At 37.4% G+C, this 19,989-nt stretch overlaps 2 protein-coding genes across 5 annotated transcripts; both read left to right on the top strand.

Annotated features, from left to right (window-relative positions):
• The first annotated feature begins 2,620 nt into the window (after window positions 1-2,620).
• On the top strand, window positions 2,621-5,527 carry LOC4347372 (uncharacterized). Of its 3 annotated transcripts, XR_010735044.1 has the most exons (5): window positions 2,621-2,942; window positions 3,609-3,797; window positions 4,137-4,242; window positions 5,013-5,123; window positions 5,274-5,527. XR_010735044.1 is itself a non-coding variant. In XM_026020535.2 (4 exons), the coding sequence occupies exons 1-3, from the start codon at window positions 2,670-2,672 to the stop codon at window positions 4,212-4,214; spliced, it is 540 nt and encodes a 179-aa protein (XP_025876320.2). In that variant the 5' UTR covers window positions 2,621-2,669; the 3' UTR covers window positions 4,215-4,242; window positions 5,013-5,256. The 3 variants fall into 3 exon arrangements, 2 of the variants coding, with proteins under 2 accessions (XP_025876320.2, XP_015610735.3); XM_026020535.2 differs by lacking the exon at window positions 5,274-5,527 and having other exon boundaries at window positions 5,013-5,256; XM_015755249.3 differs by lacking the exons at window positions 5,013-5,123; window positions 5,274-5,527 and having other exon boundaries at window positions 4,137-4,673.
• Window positions 5,528-13,422: 7,895 nt separating this feature from the next.
• LOC9269152 (cellulose synthase-like protein E6) lies at window positions 13,423-19,804 on the top strand. Of its 2 annotated transcripts, XM_015756203.3 has the most exons (8): window positions 14,573-14,901; window positions 16,938-17,256; window positions 17,424-17,564; window positions 17,645-17,776; window positions 18,207-18,419; window positions 18,529-19,101; window positions 19,202-19,446; window positions 19,542-19,804. In XM_015756203.3, exons 1-8 carry the CDS (start codon window positions 14,627-14,629, stop codon window positions 19,618-19,620), a joined length of 1,977 nt encoding a protein of 658 aa, XP_015611689.1. In that variant the 5' UTR covers window positions 14,573-14,626; the 3' UTR covers window positions 19,621-19,804. The 2 variants fall into 2 exon arrangements, with proteins under 2 accessions (NP_001411783.1, XP_015611689.1); NM_001424854.1 differs by having other exon boundaries at window positions 13,423-14,901; window positions 19,202-19,802.
• The last annotated feature ends 185 nt before the right edge of the window (window positions 19,805-19,989 follow it).

Raw genomic sequence — 19,989 nt, 5'->3', positions numbered from 1 at the left:
ATTTATTTTTATTCCGAATTTTACTTAATCTCGTATTGGGTTCTTATATGGACTCTTCTTTTAATATTCCTTATTTTTAATTCCGAATTTCAGCTATTTTTAAATCGTATTCCTAGTTGGACTCTTATTTCCTTTTCTAATTTTGGATCTTATTTTATTTTTATTTTGAATTTTGATTAATCTCGTATTGGGTTCTTATATGGAAACTTCTTTCAATATTGCTTATTTTTAATTCCGAATTTCAGCTATTTTTAAATTGTATTTCTATTTGGACTCTCCTTTCCTTTTCTAATTTTGGATTTTATTTTATTTTTATTTCGAATTTTGATTAATCACGTATTGGGTTCCTATATGGACTCCTCTTTCCATATTGCATATTTTAAATTCCGAATTTCAGCTATTTTTAATTGTATTTCTACTTTGACTCTTTTTTTCTTTTTCTCCGATTAATGTGGGAATTTCTAGCCCCACGGCGAACGTGGTGCCTTCGTTTCGAGCTGTCTTAATAATATAATAGATTCTACAGACAATGGAACAGTATATTAGTGACCTGTGAGATGAGATGGATAGCTAGGCAGGGATTATTAATTAACAAATGGTGATGATTAGTTTAATCTCTACACAACAAAGGCTAGGTTTGGAGCCATGAGCACTGGCACATGGAGCCCCTCATGGCCAAAAAAGCTAGCTTCAGTAAACAACTCAACTAAGATGGCCTCACCTTCAAAAGAAAAGAAAACGAAGAAAAAAAAAGATGGCTTCAGAGACTAGTACTACTGTTTGAAATTCAGAGGCTGCATGTGCAGATGTACAAGCTGGATGAATGACTTGGAACTTTGATGACGACAGAGACAGATCAGACCAGGTAACTAGTACGAGTTAAGTGGAGATTACAACTACTAACAGTCTATCAGAAGTGATGACTGGTAAGTTTAGTATGCACGCATATGCTTGTCATTTGTCAAGATGATGCAAAGTCACAGATTGATGTTGAAGTGTTGAACGGTGCAACGAAGAGATGAACAATCTGGTCGTCGGGTTAATCTGTCCCAAGATAAACTAGTAAAGATGATGGTGATGGGAAATTCAGAGTAGAAAATTTTGCAGTTGTTGCAGAAGATGCCCAACGACAAAGCTCACAAAAGAGACGGACTTTACCGGTCACCTACATACAACTACAAGTCTAAAGATAAGCAGTCGAATTAGGATAAGCCAGGGAAGAAAAAGCACAAGACCTGCAAAGCATGACACGCACCAGCAACTTAACTGATGTGCAGAGAAACTAACACCATGGAGGCAGACAGAATGAAAGAAAGAGATTGTTCAGATGAATCCAAGAAGGCAGGAGAGATGTTGGCATGCAGTTGCAAGATGATCAAAAGCAATGATCAAAAGCAATCTGGTAGGTTTTGGCAGGCAAGAGAGCTTCAGTTCAGCTGATCAGGAGATGCAGCAGCATCAGCAAATTCAGTAATGCATCCAAGCATGGATGAAGCGAGAGCACGACGCAATGGACAGCGACATGGCGTGTGATGTGATGTGATCCTGGTGTGCTGATACGCAGCACATGCCGGCGCCAAAGTTGCAGGCTTCTTGCAGCCGCATGCAGGTTGTTTAATTTTCTTCCCCCCCTTGCTTTTCTGAAAGAAGAAGAAGAAAAGTTCAGACATAAATCTCCATTTGTTGGTTACAGATTTGATGCCGAGAAAAAAGGTTGCAGGTGTGAAAGGAAATCCCACTTACAAAAAGAAATTTCATGCGGGGGAAAAAAAAGGCAAGAAGTAATCAATGGAGGCTGTACAGGAGAAGGCCAAATTGGCATTTGTTTTTAGTTCCAACACACAAGACTGAAACCAGAAATTGTGAAGAATTTTGGCTGACAATTGGTTGGTTTTGCTTTGGATAAAAATGAAAAGGAGGATACAATCCAACTCCAATACTCCATCGAATGAATTTTACCTAAATTCCAGTGTATATGCATTGAATGATTCCAAATCAAAGAAGATAAAAGGTTCAGAAATAATATACAGGCTCTAAAGAGAACAAAAGAAACAAGAAATAGAGATCGTATAACTGGGCCTGAATCAAATTGCCAAAATGAACCTAGATCAAATTAACAAGACGGGCCCAAATGGGCCTACACGAATTTATCAAAATGGGCCTAAACTAATTTATCAAAATAAGTCTAAGGGTACGTTTAAGAGATGAAGATTGAAGAAAATTGACAATATACACAAAACTAGGTAAGTATTAGTACATGATTAACTGAGTATTAATTATTTTAAACTTAAAAATAAATTAGTATGTTTTTAAAGTAATTTTACTTCATTTTTTTTAAAAGAAAATACATTAATAATTATTTTAAACATAAAAATGGATTAAAATATTTTTTAAAGTAACTTTACTATTTTTTAAAAGAAAATATATCGTTCAGCTATTCAGAAAGCGTGTGCGTGGAAAACGTAGAATTTTCTCACACTATCTTCCTCTCTCTCAAACACTGCTCTAAACCAATTTTACTAAATGGGCCTAACCAAACTGCCTGTATGGGCCTAGGAGTACATGGGCCTAAATCCATAGGCTCCCGTCTAACCAGTGGGCTAACCCACTTCCCATTCTCGAGGGCTCGTGTCTTGTCCGAGTCGCCGGCGGCGGCGGCGGCGGCGGCGATGTTGCGGTCGGCGCTGCGCCGGGGAGGGGCGGCCGTGAGGCACGCCGCGTCGTCGTCGTCGGCGGCGGAGGCGGCAGCGGACGGATCTCCGGGTGCCCTTCTCCGGCGGAAAGTGGCGGAGCGGGAGCGCGCGCGGAGGCGGCCACGGGACCCGTCCCGCGACGAGTTCTTCGTGGCGACGCCGGAGTCGCTCGCGTGGCTCGACTCGGCCTCCCTCCCCATGGTGCTCACGGCGGCCGCCATCGCGCTCTTCACCAAGCTGCTCATGATGGTATCCCTTCTCCCGCCGCGCTGATTAGCCTTGTCACTGGGGCGATGTGCGTCCCCCACCCCTAGGGTTTACTTGCTGATGATGCTATCTTGCTAGCGCCGTGTGTTTGCTTGAAATCCGAGTGAGCCACATGATGAATGCGCCTGTGTATGACCACATTATACACTGGATTAAATTCCCATGCTGCTTTTGCGAATTGCGACGGAGCCATTTTGCTCTATTATGAGCGTGTGCAGCTGTTAACCTTTAGGAACAAGTAGAAATGTCTTTCGGAAATGATTTTGTAAAGTAATTGAAGATTGTTTGGATATGGAAAATAGATAGATATAGAAATGCCAAGATTTTCTTTAGTTGTTTGATGTCTGTCTGAATGTATAGTTTACAGAAAAATGTTTCCTATGGGATAGGGCTTGTTGAAATCTGCAATTCAATCATGGCCTTTGGATATGCATTTTTGTTTGATATTACACTTCAATCCATATTTGTCTCACTCCAATTTCACTTCATTACCCATGAGCTAATAACTGCCTTAAGTTTTGATGGTAAGATTTGGGAATTCTTCTTGACTCTTGTGAACTAAATCAAATTAGTTGTTACCAACTGCATGATGTGCCCTTCCATGGGAAATGACAACTGTGCTGAATTTTAGTTGTATGTTGTGGGAAGGAACATGATGCAGCAGATCAAGAAAGAGGAGAACGCAAGATAAAGAATAGCCACCCTGATCAAGGAAAAGTAAGGATGCTTACGCGTGAAGAATGGGATGAGATCCAAGAAGTCAGGCCAAGGACCCCTTTTGAATCGAAGTTAGCTCGTCCGCATGCCCGTATAAGAACTGGGGAACCAGTACGGCTGGTTAGTAGCTGACATAACTTCTACATCGATGCATTTCCCCAATATTAATTTTGATATTCAGAATTAATTGAAGTTGGCATTCTGATATTCAGAATTGCTTCATCTACACTGTCGCTTCCATGCTGAAAAAAATAAGTGTTGATGATATATGCTAGATAGTGATATCGTTACATGTTTAAACAACCGAGAGCTGCAAGACTTCCTTGCAGCTTGGTTTGACTGGCATCCTAAGCTAATTAAGTTACTTCTTACCTGTATACAGTTTACAGTTTTATGCTTTTAACCACCTTTCTTTACATAGCTTATGTTAATGCTTCTCTTTATAACCCTTCTTTGTAGGAGGATGTCAAGGATTGGGCTACCGATATGATCATGGATGCTTTTACTAGAGCAGAAGAAAGTGCTAAGAAAAAATGATTCAGAAGAAATGGACAACACTAAATACGTATGCTTTGAGGTTCACCTGAATGCATAGTTAGTTAACTTTTCTTTTAATTTCGGTTCCTGTAAATGGCCACTTTTGTGAGTCATGATATCCGTGTAGAATAATATTTATGTACTTCCTCCTTTTCATATTATAAGACTTTCTAGCATTGTCCATATATTCATGTCTAGATTCATTAACGTATATATGAATGTGGGCAATGCTAGAAAGTCTTATAATATGAAACGGAGGGAGTAGTACCAATATATGCTTTTGGAACTGCACAAAGCTGCCCCCAAGCAGCCCATGTCTGTCTTGGCCTGAGCACCAGAGATTGAAGTTAATTGTACCATTTTCATTTTCATAGATAAATGGCTGATGGTCCAGCCCAAACCCAATAAATTGTGAGTTCGAGTGGCTCAATGGCCCAAACTGTCACCGGTTGAGCAAAAGTGGTGAAGTTTTCAAAGGTTTCTTCTGAGGTGGTGTTTGGATCACAGGGACTAATTTTAGTCCCTGTCACATTGGATGTTGGGATACTGATTAGAATTATTAAACGTAGACTATTGACAGAACCTATTTCATAACCCTGGACTAATTCGCGAGATGAATTAATTGAGCCTAATTAATCCATGATTAGCATATGTGATGCTACAGTAAACATGTGCTAATTATGGATTAATTAGGTTTTAAAAAAATTTCACGCGAATTAGCTCTCATTTATGTAATTAATTTTGTAAGTGGTCTATGTTTAATACTCTAAATTAGTATCCAAACATCTAATGTGACAGGAACAAAGTCCCTGGTCCAAACACCCCGTCTGTTACAATACTGGCAAGTGGTGAACCACACCAAGGATCCGTGAATCTTCATCGTCAGTCTGGCCAGGTTCATCTGGAAAGGTAATAATGTACTTACTGTATAATCTCTTTAACCAGAGTTTCGGCACTCCTCGCTCTCGTGATTGGGCGACAATCGCGTGAGTCATCTGAGTTTGGATAGAGAGGCCAATAATTCCCATCTGAGTTTGTGACTTGGTCCTGATTGCTCAGATGTGCTTGGTTTTCTCACTTCGCCATCTTTTACTCCTTGGCCGATACTGCCACATTTACTGTGATTCCCTCGATGCACGCGAGTGCACGTCGTTGACGCAGACGCCAGACATGGACCGATAGAACAGGGACAGTTTTTGGAATCTGATTCGCTGAGTGAAGAGTGAAGTGGCATAATAGATTTGTTTGTCATTTGTGAATATTTTCGGATGAAGACTGATGGATGATAGATTTGTTTGTAAATGTGGCTGTTACCAGTTATTCCCTCCTTCCTTTTATATACTATCTCCGTCCTAAAATACGAGGGATTTTAAATAGATGTGAGATTCATGGTACTTTGACACTTAAATCCCTTATATTTAGGGATGGAGAGAGTATGATATTGGGACTAACTTAAAAAAATCAGAGAAAGTATACTATAAGGGCTTGTTCTTTTTATTATTATTAGCTGTGGGTTATTTGTGTCACGCTTTTATTCAAATGTTTTTTTTAAACAAAATTTACATCAACATTGCTTGAACCACTTGTTTTAAGCCATCTGTAAGGTGTATATATAATAGATACTCCAATATTTTATTCATCGCTACAAACAAATCTATCATCCATCAGTCTTCATCCTAAAATAATATAGGTCCTCAATCTCACTTATTAGTAATATGACAAAAAACACATCACCCTCAAAATCCTAGATGTTTTTCGTTTCGGGAGGGTCAATAACTGGCTATGGTTCCACAATATTCACAAAGGGTAAATATCTGGTGATAGTTCAACAAGATTCGGACATATGTTTGTCTCATTGTCCATTTTCCATGGATGTTTGGACGGATTATGGCAAACACTTATAGCATGAATAAAATATTAAATTACCTCTATTTTTAATATATGATACCATTGACTTTTTAATAATTTTTTGACTATTTGTTTTATTAAAAATTTTCTGCAAACATAAAAGACCTTTAATATAAATTAAGTCACAACAAAATTAATGGCAATCACATATCTTTTTTTCACATACCTTTTTTAAATAAAATAATTTGTCAGACATATTTTAAAAGTTAATGACGTTATATATTAAAAAACGGAGGTAGTATATTATAAACTAAAAATAGCTTAGAACAAGTTATTTAAGCAATGCTAGCATTTTTTTTGCGGAAATTGTACTTAGTATGGCAAAAATAATTTAACATAATCCGTCAAACATATTCTAAAGACCGTACCTTCGTGGTCCCCAAAGAAACATAAATCTTTTACTTTTCTGCGATACAAGTAAAGCATGTTTTATATTTGAGTAAAATATATGGCCGGTCCTTAAACTTGTTGTGTGGTGTCACTTAGGTCTGTAAACTTAAAAATTTCACGTTTAGGTTCGTGAACTTGGTTTAATGTACCCACCCTTGGTCCAATTGTTCTTTGACCACGTTTGACCGCTAATATGGCATGCCACGTATGCAACATTTTTGTGCTCAACTCCCTCCACATATACCTTCACACATATTTGCCCTGACCAGTGCATTTCAACCCAAATCCCCCAAAATATCCCTAAATCGGCTAGGGTTTCAACGGTGAGGCTAGCGGAAGGAGGTCAAGAGGTAGCTTCTGCGGTGGCCTCGGCGGTGAGAATAGCGGTAGGAGGCAGCGCAGTGCACAGTGCGGCCGGATTAGCGGCGGGAGGCAGCGCAATGCGTCTTGCACGCTAGGCATCCCCATTGATTCTCCAAGCTCGTCCCCGTCTTGAAGTCGCCGGAAGAAGGTGTTGTTGATGAAGTGCCCGTTGCGCAAGGATAAGGTTATTTTGGAGCGCAGAGCAAATGGCAATTGCTAATCAAGACCACATTTTTTATATATGCAAGGAGAAAAATGAGGAGGAAGAACTATTTGAGGATTTTTTTTTGATTCTGGTGTCACTATATAGCTATAAGGAGATATATGCGACGTGTTGTAATGTGGAGGGGGCTGAGAGTAAAAGTGTTGCCTATGTGGGATGTCACGTTGGCGGTCAAACGCAGTCAAAGGACGTTTGGACCAGGGTGGTACATTAAACCAAGTTCACTGAGCGTGCAATTTTCAAGTTCACGGATCTAAGTGACACCGCAACACAAGTTTAGCGGCCATGTATTTTACTCTTTATATTTTAAGTATGTTTGCTTTCTAGAAACATAGTACAAACACAGAAGCTCACAACGCGCGCACACTCACCCTGCCTTTCTACGTCTGCTACCTCTGAGAAAAAACTAGCCATAAATGCGGGCACTATGTTAAATCTACGATTTAAATCTAGGTGGGTTGGTTCCACCACAAGCATCTAACCAGTTGAGGTACACTCACTTCGTCGTAAATACGAGCACATGTGTCAAGTATATTTGTCATAATCCAAACTTGAGTTGAATATATATGTTTGAGATCTCCATACCATATATACAATCTACCCAAAACCCCTACCGATATGGTTAAAACTCCTCTAAGAAAAGATAAAAACTTAACCTCTGAGAAATATTCCCACCAGCCCATGTGCTTCAAAAATAATAGCACCATCAATATAATATTGCACATTCACAGATTAATTGGAAGGACATGTAATGACGTTAACTTTCATGAATCATACACGCACTAATTAATTGAAAGACGACAAGAAAAGGTTCCACAATTTCCTCTTCCTCTTGGACGACGCTGTCAACGTTGTACCAACAGCAAGTAATTAATGTACAAAAAGTGGAATCTATATCAAACTAAAAGTGCACATTAGTTTTTTTTAAAAAAATTTATTCGTCAAACAAAGGTGATCGCCCGGCCCCGGCCGGCTGCTAACTCGAGTGTCAAATAGCACTATAATCAAATGCCATGGTGAATTAACTTTACGTGCACTTTATATATATAATCCATAGAGGATTGGATTGACTCGCCAATCACTAGCTAGCTATATGGTCCATCCGTGACTTGAGTTCTGATGACTAATATTCTTTTCTCTTTTTAGTCATTACCAATTTACCATATACATGTAAGTCATGTGCACATACTACCTTCGTTCTAAAATATAGGAGATTTTATCCATATAACTATGTAAGACAATATATCTTATATTTTAATATTTTAGAATGGAGCTAGTACCTACTCCCTCCGTCCCAAAAAAAGACAAACCCTGGTTTCCGTGTCCAACGTTTGACCGTTCGTTTTATTTAAAAAAAATATGAAAAAAAATTAAAAAGACAAGTCACGCATAAAATATTAATCATGTTTTATCATCTAACAACAATGAAAATATGAATTATAAAAAAATTTTATATAAGACGAACAGTCAAAGTTGGATACGGAAACCCAGGGTTTGTCTTTTTTTGGGACGGAGGGATTAAGTGGCTAAGCATACTCTGTCAATACATACTCTAATCCTACTACCTCAGTCCCGTAAAAATTAAATTTCTGCCTTTAAACATTTGTCGCATAAAAATCTTATTTCTACTAATATAGGACCCATCAAATTGATTACATTTTCTTGAAATCTTCCTTTCTTCCATCTCATCTCTAATCCGTTGTCTCAACCTTCTTTTTAATCAATCTTATATATGAAATGCGTGCATGCACTATGTTTATTAAATAAGGTTATTATAGTCTATCCTCCTAATTTATCTTTAATTTCCTGCTTTCTCCGTTTCACAATGTAAGTCATTCTAGCATTTCCCATATTCATATTGATGTTAATGAATTTAGATAGATATATATGTCTAGATTCATTGACATCAATATGAATATGAGAAATACTAGAATAACTTACATTGTGAAACGGAGGGAGTACATATTTAATTTTTATGGGACGGAGTTAGTACTAAATTTCTATTGAAGCATGTTTCTAGGAGCTAGGATTTAAACTCGGGATGGATTTATGTACCCACCGGTATCAGCACACCTCCGGTTGTTTCTGTGACGATGAGGACATAATATTCTTCTAGTACCATAATTCATCATTTTCCATGCAGATCTAGGCACATATCTTCATCTAGTTTTCAAAAATAAGAAAGTAAAAATAGCTTTGCTACACGTGCACATGCGGCTGCACGCGTTCAGCCAAAGGACAAAGGCAGCATCACATACTGTACAATGTACATCATATGAGAACTGTCATTTATGATTTTATTCGCTCCATGGAAATAGGATGGAGGCACCAGATGAAATGATCACGCGACGTGGAAGAACGAAGGCCACACTTGACGATATACAATATTATCGTGTGGTGTGTCTAGATTCATTAAAATATGAGCAATGCTATAAAGTTTTATACTACCTCCGTTTTTTAATAGATGACGCCATTGACTTTTTATCACATGTTTGACCATTCGTCTTATTCAAAAAATTTATACAAATATATAAGATATAAATCACACTTAAAGTATCATGAGTGATAAAACAACTCATAACAAAATAAATTATAATTATATAAATTTTTTTGAATAAGACGAATGATCAAACATGTGAGAAAAAATCAACGGCGTCATCTATTAAAAAACGGAGGGAATATTATGGAATAAAGAGAGTAGTAGCCAATCAAGCAGCTGGCAAGGTCTGTACGCGAGCAGTAGGATCTGTCCATCTGAATTACTAGTACTCTACTTATATGTCCATCTGAATTACTATTTTTGGCTGCGCTTGGCGACAGGATATGCATTACAAACAGCATATGCAGTCTTGTCCACTCCTGAGTCCTAAGTACTTCATCTGTCCGATAAAAAATCAAGTGAGGATTCCCGAGATCTATATCTAGATTCATTCTCTGAATTTGCTTTTTCCGACCTAATATATATATATATATATATATATATATATATATATATATATATATATATATATATATATATATATATATATATATATATATATATATATATATATATATATATATATATATATATATAAACTGAATATGACATATCCTAATACAACGAATCTGGATATATCTCAGTCTAGATTTGTTGTTTTAGGATATATTCCATCCAATCTCGTTTTGTTTTGACAATATAGATTTTGGGACGGAAGAAGTAGAAGTAGTAGTAGTTGGCACATAGCTAAAGATTTATCGTACTTATATTTAAAAAAAAACTATGTTCGTGAAGTCGCAAGATATATATCCCATAACGAGTTTAATATATAGGTTTATGCACACAATTGCATACAACATAGTAAAAATTAAATTGACACCTATGTGTCTATTCTCTTTATCCCAAAATAAATCAATCTAATACATGATGTGACACTACCTAGCACTATATATTTAATCTGATTTATAGTATTAGATAGTGTCACATCATATATACTATAATAGTTTATTGTGAAATGGGGAGTAATTTTTTTAAAAAAAGAGGATGCAGTAAAAAAAAATAAAAAAAAGGAGGAGTTAACACTATAGAATCACAAGGGAACTGAAGGCAACATCGAACAAATCTTTTCTTTTTATAAAGCTAATATCCACTAAACATCTAAAACTCAACATGCAAGCATAGTATTTATTACCACTCCTAAAAACCTGTATGCAAGCATACCACATCAACCCATTAAACACACATGCAAGCATATAGTAATTATGTCTACGATTTATTTCATTCTAAAACTAAACATACACATGTTAAATCATCATTCTCAAATCATTTTCATAATATTTTAATTCAAATTATTTCATCATTTCTCTAATATCTAACATATATCCCGTAAGAAAGCACGGAGTATTATCTAGTTGAGGGAATGTTGAAGGCAAAATGTAGTCAATCAAATTAAGGGATATTGTCATGTCACGTATGCATCACTATGATTAATTCGTGCGCTTACCCCACACGATCTATATATATAAATATATAATATACATATATGATCCACGCGAGACAGCGAGACAACAACTGCTAAACAAAACGGGAAAAATAAAATCCGTATGTTTGAGAAATGGAGTCTCTTGGTCATGGAATCAATATCGATGCGTGTACACGTACGTGAAATTCGTATGTAGATGTGGACACGGTGATATATAACAGAATATCTTCCTGTTCTTTTTGTACCACCAAAAAAAATATATTCGGATGTGTGCTAGTGCATACGATATTTTTTTTAATCTACGGAATTTGAAATTAAATTGGAGTCATATATATGGCATATTCGTATCGTCTCTGCATGCTACACAACTGTCCTTGCAGCCATATATATGGCATATTCGTATCGTCTCTGCATGCCGACGATGGTGACTGGCCTACTACCATTAATTAGCAAATAACACTGCATATTAAAACCATTCTACCCAAACATATATATATATATATATATATATATATATATATATATATATATATATATATATATATATATATTTGTTTGGTGCTCCATGGTGCCCGGGCACCATTGTTGAAATTGAGTATATACCCAATTCAAATGAGTATGAAACTTTTTCAATTACCTAGGTATTAACATTAACTACTTTACTAACTAGTTTAAAGCAAGTTTGAACTGAATTTGAACTTGTTTTTGTTAGATTTTGATTCTAGGTATATAGCATCCATACATATAATTAGTTAGGTATGTAATCATGTATTGTGAAATAAAGTTAAATTTGAGTTGTTTTGTTGATAAGTATAGGTATGAATCAAATTATTATAACTAGGTATATACTCACAATTTGAAAATTTTGAAAAATTTGAGTGATTTTGTGCATTAGATACCATGGTGCCCGGGCACCATGGTGCCCCATATGAGTGTCCTATATATATATATATATATATATATATATATATATATATATATATATATATATATATATATATATATATATATATATATATATATATATATATATATATATATATATATATTCAGATGTACTCCCTCCGGTTCCATTTTAATTGACGTTTTGGACAATGACACGGTCTACAAAATATATCTTTTGACCTTACTTTTCTATTATAATATATACAATAAATAAATGCATGTTTATTTTTATTATAGTGCTTTAAAAGAAAAATCTATATATGTTGTTTTAGTTTCTTTAAACTAAATATTTTTAAAGTTATTGATGGTCAAAGTTATAAAAATTTGATCTCAACCTTGTCAAAAACGTCAATTAATATAGAATCGAAGAGAGACGTAAGACGTTGAACCTTACTAACCCAGTTATATTTAACACCCTAGCAACAGTTCTTGTCATGAAAAACTGCTGTTAAGGCGTTAAATATAATGTTGTCACATCAACTTCAACTTGTTGCCTAGAGTTTCCTATAAAAACGTGTTGTCTAGAGCTTGACTATACTAGTACGCATTTGAAGGGGTATTAGAGTTTATTTACGAGACTTACATCATATATTAGACTGATTAATTTCTCGATCAGAAGATGCATACGCACACAAACAGCGAATACATGTCTTAACATACGCTAAAAAGATAATACTAAAGACATCCTTAACGTCATTAAAATCCTATGAAGACGCCCTGACATACGTGTAATATACTGTATTAGTAGGCACCATTAAATTAATACTAGTGGGTGAAGTTGTATACCCATGACTACTCTATCACCACACCGCTCGTGCATCCTCATGTTGCATTAGACTTGTTAAAAAAACATTCATAATAGTAAGAAATAATCAGACGATTATAAGTAGCAACACTCTCATTATAATTTTAATATAAAGTTATATATAATTGATAAGTAATTTTTTAATGAAATCAAGATAATTACATTAGGGTCATACAACCATCTTCAAATCATTTTCGGCCTCTATATAAATAAGGTCCTCATCGGTTGTATATGGCTTGATTATATAAGCTGTAATGGTTTATTAGTGATAAAAAATAATTATGGATAAAACTTTTCATATGTGTCTTTAGTGACTTAAAAGCCAATACTGAAAAACAAACTACATTAAAAAAAACATCAAAGTCGACTCCAAATAAAGTTTCAAAATTTAAACTTTGGCAGCGGCTTATAAGCCATAGAACAAACGATGAGGCCCTCAGATCCATAGGGCTCAGAAAACAAGCATCTATACTTCTTTAAATGTTCTCGGTGGTGGTGTCGATCCATTCTGCCTTCCCAACGCCACCACCATCTGACATGTGGGACCAAGGTCCAAGCCACCAACTCCAAGGAGGTCTACACGAGGGCAATCCATCCAAACGTACCAGGAACAATTGGATTTTGTTGGGATCCAATCCACGCCACCGAGTCCTTCGTTGTCCGGAGAAGACGGGAGAGGCAACTGCCACGGTCACCGACTCATCGTCCCATGCCATGTTGAATCCAATGGCAGCCGTGTCATCGTCGTCCTCCTCCGTCTTCAAGCAGTGGATCGAGAGCTGTCGTCGCTCGATATAGGGCCAGCGCCACCTGATCGAGGGCTAGTGTCGCCGGGAGGTACATGCTAGCTGAATCTGGCGGCGGGGTGCCCGTCAACCTCAATCCCTCGCCCTTCTTCTCCCTCCAAGGTGCCCTCTCCCCTTCCTCATCAGCGTCCTCTGCTCTTCATGAGAGGGGAATGCCCATTGTGGAGAGGCTCGGCATCCTCGGCGCCGCCTGAGGGAACCGCTGTCCACTACTGTTGTCGCCAAAACACCACCGAGCAACGGGGGTCGCCTTGGCTTCTTCCTTGCCATTCCCTAGGTTCTTCGCTGCCGCGTCGATCGGTTTCTTCCTCACCTCGACCCGAGCTCGCTGCGTGCCGGCTAGGGAAGGAGGAGAGGAGGGGCAGCACGGTGGCAGCTGGTAGAGGGGCTGGCCTGCCGAAGAAACCGAGGGGAAGGGAAAGTGGAGAGGAGGGTCTTTTTTTTTCCTTTTCTACTATTTTTTTATCAGCTGTCCTCCGCATTCCTTTCCTTCCTTAAATTCCCATGTGCAGGAGTACTACGCAATAAGGAAAGACAACATACAATTCACCTAATTCTTCACTTAGACTAAATATGTACTTAATTAACTTAATAAGCTAGAAATACAATTTATTTTCCGTTGCAACGCACAAACTCTTGGCTAGTATCCAAAAATTATATAGAAACAAAGTGTAAAGGACCATCAATCCAAAGACACTCAATAATCGTCTCCCATACATTTGGTCCTGGATAAAACACTCCCTGACCACGTGCTCCAGTGGCTGACACAGCACCACAACCAAATCTCATCAACCTGGCTTCTAAAGATATATGCTATATAAAATATATTCTAGTAAAAAACAATTTATATAGTATGACGTTATATATGCACATATCTGTGCATCAGAATTGGTTAGTCCATTTTGTCAGCTAGTGATCGATCGAGCTATATATGCATATATTACTACGGATCCTATGCTAGCGAAGATCGAGCTCACTACACAGAGAGAGTAGCTAGTTAGCCGCCGGCGATGGAGACGACGACGACGGAGAGGCGGCGGCTGTTCGCGACGGAGAAGGTGGGCGGCAGGGCGGTGTACAGGCTGCAGGCGGCGACGGTGGCCGCCGGGATACTGCTGGTGCTCTACTACAGGGCGACGCGCGTGCCGGCCGCCGGCGAAGGGCGGGCGGCGTGGCTGGGGATGGCGGCGGCGGAGCTCTGGTTCGCCGTCTACTGGGTCATCACGCAGTCCGTCCGGTGGTGCCCCGTCCGCCGCCGCACCTTCAAGAACAGGCTCGCCGAGAGGTTGGTTTGAATTTAACTTACTGTTATTTTTTATTTTTTGCATGTTTATTTATTATCTGAAGTGGCATCAAATATACTCTCTTTGTTTTTTTAATATATAACAACATTGTTTTCTTAGATATGTTGATCATTCGTTTTTATTTTATTCTGACTTGATTTATCGTAAATGTTTTTTAGTATGACTTTGATCTTTTTTATATTTGTAAAATTTTTTGAATAAAAACGAATGGTAAAAGATTTACGACGCCTTATATTAAAAACGGAGGTTGTACAACATAACTACGTGTCTTTTGTATGGTTTTGAAAGCTGGTAGCGACTGGCCAAGCATTAAGCAAGTGATTGATTTTTCTTTAAGAAAAACACACACGCCATGCCAGACATACTTCATTATAATATTTTAATAAAAACACGCCATGTCAGATATATTTTATTACAATTTATTCTTAGAACATCTCCAATCGGATTTATAAAAGAATCTTCAAATTGGAGGTGTTAATAAAATATGGACATATTTCTTTTATTTTTAAATATCATAGTACTATGTGGTGCTTTGGAACGTGATGGGAAGAAATACGACAAATGATTATACAGGGATTAGTTTTATCTATCTGGTGTTTAGATGTGGTAGTTTTTAGGCAGGGTGGGTTTTAAGTGGTGGGGAAATACACTGTTGGAAGAGGAAGATGACAACTCCGTTTTTATAACATTTTTGGATACACTATTTCACCTTCTCAAGGATGTCCTCCCTTCCACCCAACACCTCCACGTTGCCATCCTTCTTGTCTTGCTGTGCCTCCTGACACCGCCTCCTAACACGCCATACCTTATAGGCTTTTACACCGTGTTTAGATCCTAATTTTTTCTTCAAACTTACAACTTTTTCCATCACACCAAACTTTCCTACTCACATAAACTTCTAACTTTTCCATCGCATCGTTTCAATTTCAATTAAAGTTTTAATTTTGGCGTGAACTAAACACAGCCTTAGGTAGAGAGAAGCTGTTGCTGCCATCGCCGTTGCAATCTCCAGCCGCTGTCTTCCTCTAGGACAACCGGATTTCCGGCACTCACCTCTAGCGGCGGTGAGGAGGATCATTATTTAAAAACGGATGTAGCATTTGGAATGTCCACATAATCAAGCACAACCGCGTAAAGAGTCGTTCCTCCAACCCAAGCACCTTCTCTTAAGTGCTTAAGGCCCATTTAAACATATGCACCTGCTAAGCACATATGCTTTTTCAGATTAGGACACCTTCTATCTTTTTTTATTTATTTGAAAGGAACATTTCCTATCTTAGTTACAGCTGGTAGAATAAAATGGTTAGTTTTTTTTTATAAGCACTCCTCTCCTTTAAGCATTTGCATAGTTGCATCGGGCATGATCCTAAACGATCCACATACTGAGTAGGTGATCAGAACAGGGACAACCAGTGCTTGGAATTTTGGTTCGAAATTTCGGTAATTTCGGCCCCCACCGGCAAGCACAAATCTCTCTGAAATTTTCAATTTTTTGTCAAGTATTTGTAAATTTTTTCAAAATTTATTCAAATTCAGTCAAAATATGTTAAAAATTCAAAAAATACCCAAAATTCTGAAATTTTGGTGATTTCAGTTTTTTCGGCCTCCACCGGCAAAAAAACAGGGTTTCAAAATTGCAAACCCTGGGTACAACTCGCATTTTGGGCCCAACTTGTCTAACTCATCATGTTTCTTCAGGGGCGTCACTACTTTAAATCCATATTTTAATTTCAAATTTTATTTCGATAGAAACATGCAAAACTATATATACTCGATTTGTTAAAAAAATCTCATCCAGGTTATGGCTCTGAGTGTTCTCAACAGTTAACCCAATTAAATCATCACACCATCACGAGGACATTCATTAGTTTTTTTTTTCATTTTGCAACTTAATGTTGTTTTATTGTAAAAATATTATGGCCGAATACACATCGATGTAGAGGATGAAGTTATATCCATCATCGAGAAAACATATATTTCCCACAATTTAACACATTTACCATGTATTTTGGAGCAGATACAAAGAAAATCTACCTGGTGTGGATGTTTTTGTATGCACTGCAGACCCACACGCAGAGCCACCAAGCCTTGTCATCTCTACCATCCTATCAGTCATGGCATACAATTACCCATCAGAAAAAATAAGTGTGTATCTTTCTGATGATGGTGGTTCAATTCTTACTTTCTACGCTCTATGGGAGGCATCCATGTTTGCAAAGAAATGGCTACCATTCTGCAGAAGATATAACATTGAGCCAAGGTCCCCAGCTGCTTACTTCTCGGAATCAGAAGGGCATCACAATCTGTGCTCCCCAAAAGAATGGTCATTTATCAAGGTGTGTGCATTTTTAACATTCTTCTTTAAGGCATTTGTAATTCAACAAGTTGGACATAATTAAAATCAGCTCTCACATAATGAAATATATATACGGTTCCCCTAGGTTTCGGTAAAATAGGAGAAATCAAAACTCTCATATGACTGGCATGACTTTTTTTTTTTCAGAACCTGTATGAAGAAATGAGAGAGAGAATTGATTCGGCTGTCATGTCAGGAAAAATTCCTGAAGAAATTAAACTAAAGCATAAAGGATTTGATGAATGGAACTCGGAAATGACCTCAAAAAATCACCAGCCAATTGTTCAGGTAAGCCTTTCACGATTATGATTTTAAATAGTACTTTTTTATATATATTTGAGAGGTTCTAAATGTTGCTTCTTTCCTAGGTTCTGATAGATGGGAAAAGCCAAAATGCAGTTGATGACGACGGAAATGTGCTACCAACACTGGTATACATGGCGCGCGAGAAGAGCCCTCAGTATCACCATAACTTCAAAGCCGGGGCATTGAACGCTTTGGTGTGTTCACTAACGTTATTTATTTATTTTTATGTTAAAACAAGCCTAACAATACTCCCCCTACTTTCATTTTAGGTTGCCCTTATATATCTTCTTATAAATGCAAAAACACTGCAACAAGATGCACCATGTTTTCATTTTTGAATTAAAAAAATGAAGTATCCAGTAGGTTCTACAAGTAACCACTAACCAAAAGGTCATCAAATGTTATTTTCTCATGTATCAGATGCTATGTGGATGTAGTCAATAATTGGTCAAGAATTTTTTCATGTATCAATTGCGCACCATTAAATCACCACATACAATTTATTGTGCATCATTCATTGCACAAATTGGTCACAAAATTTTCTCTAGTATTTTAATGTTCAATATATATATTCCTTATTCCTGGAAGTATTTTAAAATATGTTAATTTTTTCGTTAAATGCAGATAAGGGTATCAGCACTGATAAGTGACAGCCCTGTTATCTTGAATGTGGACTGTGACATGTATTCCAACAATAGTGATTCAATCAGAGATGCGTTGTGCTTCTTCCTTGATGAAGAAATGAGCCACAAAATTGGATTTGTCCAGTATCCTCAGAACTACAACAATATGACCAAAAATAATATATATGGGAACTCTCTCAATGTTATCAATCATGTAAGTTCCATATATCAAATCAAACTGTACTTAAATACATTCCCATGCTTGCAAAAAAAAGAAATATGCTATCATATTTCTACACTAACAAAACAAATTTAATGTAAAGGTGGAGATGCGTGGTTTGGACAGTGCTGGTGGATGTCTCTATATTGGCACAGGATGCTTCCATAGAAGAGAGATCCTTTGTGGTAAGAAATTCAGCAAAGATTACAAGGAAGACTGGGGCAGAGGAATAAAGGAAAGAGGACATGAGAACATAGATGAGATTGAAGAGAAGGCAAAATCTTTAGCAACCTGCACTTATGAACTTAGGACACAATGGGGCAATGAGATTGGAGTGAAATATGGTTGCCCAGTAGAGGATGTCATCACTGGATTGGCAATACATTGCCGAGGATGGGAGTCAGTCTACATGGAACCTCAAAGGGCAGCATTTGTGGGTGTAGCTCCAGCAACACTTGCCCAGACAATACTGCAACACAAGAGATGGAGTGAGGGCAATTTCACAATTTTTCTTTCAAAGCACAACACCTTCCTGTTTGGACATGGAAAAATCAGCTTGCAGTTACAGATGGGCTACTGCATATATGGATTATGGGCAGCCAATTCACTGCCTACAATCTACTATGTTATGATTCCAGCACTAGGTCTTGTCAAAGGCACTCCCCTATTTCCAGAGGTACCGTTAAATTAAATGATAAGCCATACTTTGATTTCATTTTTGTCATTAAAACTTATTTTTATTATTGAAACTAACACTACACTTACATGACATTTAGATTATGAGTCCATGGGCTACACCCTTCATATATGTATTTTGTGTGAAGACCCTCTACAGTCTTTATGAGGCATTATTATCTGGGGATACATTGAAAGGATGGTGGAATGGACAAAGGATGTGGATGGTGAAAAGAATTACCTCATATCTATATGGCTTCATTGACACCATCCGAAAATTGTTAGGATTGTCAAAGATGTCATTTGAAATTACAGCAAAGGTAAGTGATGGCGATGAAGCAAAGAGGTATGAGCAAGAAATCCTTGAGTTTGGGTCATCATCTCCTGAATTTGTGATCATCGCAACTGTCGCATTACTGAACTTCGTCTGCCTAGTTGCAGGGCTAAGCAAAATAATGGCAGGTGTGTGGAATGTGTTTTTACCCCAGGTCATTCTATGTGGACTGATAGTGATCACTAATATCCCAATTTATGAGGCAATGTTTGTGAGAAAGGATAAGGGGAGAATACCATTACCAGTCACACTAGCTTCAATTGGCTTTGTAATGTTGGCATTCCTGTTACCAATAGTTTGAGGTCCTAAAATGGGAAGCGATGCCTTGTAAAATGATTATGGAAATAAATTGCACTGCCTTTTCTTTCAATTTTTGTTGGGATAAACTCTACCTGACATATTTCTTGCACGCTGATAATCATCTACCTACAGATGGCTAGCACAGATATTCAGAAGAAGGAGAAAAACATAAATTTCACAAGAATTTGTACTACAAGAATGCTGAGAAAGCATCTCTGAATTTCTCGTATAAAACTGATCTGCCACTACTTGGAA

Source organism: Oryza sativa, chromosome 9, assembly GCF_034140825.1.
Source record: "Oryza sativa Japonica Group chromosome 9, ASM3414082v1".
Lineage (NCBI taxonomy): Eukaryota > Viridiplantae > Streptophyta > Magnoliopsida > Poales > Poaceae > Oryza > Oryza sativa.
Note: the sequence above shows the minus strand (reverse complement) of the source record. Positions and strands in the feature narration are given on the sequence as shown.